This window comes from Poecilia latipinna, unplaced genomic scaffold (genome assembly GCF_001443285.1).
Source record: "Poecilia latipinna isolate Pla-1442-1.1 unplaced genomic scaffold, P_latipinna-1.0 Scaffold4975, whole genome shotgun sequence".
In the NCBI taxonomy this organism is placed as follows: Eukaryota; Metazoa; Chordata; class Actinopteri; order Cyprinodontiformes; family Poeciliidae; genus Poecilia; species Poecilia latipinna.
Genome location: NW_015117591.1, coordinates 5,919 through 7,749, shown reverse-complemented (window position 1 = coordinate 7,749; position 1,831 = coordinate 5,919). Strand labels below are relative to the sequence as shown.

The following is a 1,831-nucleotide window of genomic DNA, read 5'->3' as shown; positions in this document are numbered from 1 at the left end:
TCTGCTCAAGCTATTTACTGATCTGTCAGGTTTCCGATATGCGTCCCCCCCAATGACAGACTCGTTCCTACGCCCTTGTCAGTATTAGAGGTTTGTTGCATGAGAATTTTCTATAACTATGTGTATGAATGCAGCTATGAACCAGGAGTCAGAGTTCCTGCCCCAGCTATGGTCCCTGTAGTTAAACTACAGACTATTTGCTCCTTTAGTCACTGATGTGGTTGAGCCACAAAGAACAGCTGCCCAGATTCAACTTAGAAAACTAATCAGATGATCATTATGTTTGTGGTTAAGAAATGTAGAGGGAAAGCCTAAACTTAAGAACACTGAGGTGGTGAGACAGTGGCGCCTCCAAGGGGGGGTGGGAGAGGCCACGGAAAAAAAAAATACAATAATATATACTGTAATGCAATATATATTAAATAATATATTGGCACTAATGTTAGGTATTGGCTAATGTTAGTTATTTTTTTTACATATTGGTATCAGTCAGATAAAGAAAACTGGGCCATATGAACATTTATGGCACTCATAAGAGTACTCACAAGAACCCTGCAGTCAGTCTAAATCATGATGGAGCCTGATGGGACTGTATACTAGCATCATGTCACCACTGTATGTGTTGACAGAACCTTGTGAGGTGAAGCTGTTTTCTGAGCAGAGCCTTCACCACATCCAACCTTCTGTCTTTCCTCATCCAGAAGGCATGACCTTGATGGCAGAAAGCATTTCTTGCTTTAAGTCCAAAAGCCAAATGAAGACATTCAGTTTACTATTATGTGACCAGCAGGAAATATCTGTTGTAATTTTGATTGGAACAGCATGCTGATGGTGGGATGTGACAGCAGCTGTGTAAATCCAAAAGAAATGCATTAAAGTTTGTCATTAGGACATGAATTAATATGCAAGGAGTTAATACAGTTTCCAGCTGGTTCTCATTTTTCTTTTAATTTTACATATGTTCAAATCTGTGTGTATACAGAGAGAGGGAGCAATCCATCATTCCAAACTAAGAGATGGGCCCTTCAGAATAAATCTTCACCCACAGGATTATTTCCAAGTCAATCCATATCGCAACCACAAGGCTCTCCCACCTGCTCAAAAGCCTCCCCAGCCCCAAAAGAACGTATCCACAGTTCCCTTCATACCCCGCACCCCCAGCAAACGGGTGAATCATTACTTGAATCAATGAAGAGAAACTGTGGATATCAGATATGATGTTTGTGGGCATTATACATTTATTAGTATGTGTGTTCATATGTCTTAGATTGGAGGAATGAAAGCTGAAACATTTGATATATATCCGTCACATTCTGCTGATACATACGTCATCCACCGCTCTAAACCAGTCAATCAACAGCCAGTGTTTCGTCCTGCTCCTGGTCCCAAGAGCACACCAGTCAAAAACATCATCTCTGTTAATGTTGACAGGTTAGCTCCATAAATCTGCTTCAGTTTACATGGAGGGCATTTAGCTGACACCTTAGTCTACTGGAAAGATTACAACATTTAGACTGCCTACTGGAGGACTTTTGCATTAAATGTTCAGTTATTGAGAGAATCATTTTAACAGTGCTTTCATGTCATCGGACAATGTCGTACAAACAAAAGAAACTGAAACGTCAGGAATAAATTAATCAGTTCATAATAATAGCTTGTTTCTAACATTTGGACTAAATTGGAAGAACAATATTCAATATTCCACAAGACCAAGTTTTTTTTAAATCCTGGGAGAAGTGATCCTATTCATTATAATAACTACAGGGCCGTGCAGAGACCACTAAAGGGGGAGGTGCTCAAAAAAAAAAAAAAAAAGGCACATCTAACCGCA

At 39.7% G+C, this 1,831-nt stretch overlaps 1 protein-coding gene across 1 annotated transcript in view; it reads left to right on the top strand.

Moving 5' to 3' along the window:
• Nucleotides 1–1,610, top strand: part of cfap96 (cilia and flagella associated protein 96) — a 9,822-nt gene extending 8,212 nt beyond the window's left edge. Inside the window, 2 exon segments of the mRNA XM_015026541.1 lie at nt 983–1,180; nt 1,268–1,610. Of these exon segments, the coding sequence (XP_014882027.1) occupies nt 983–1,180; nt 1,268–1,444 (375 nt within the window). The 3' untranslated portion in view covers nt 1,445–1,610.
• Nucleotides 1,611–1,831: the final 221 nt, after the last annotated feature.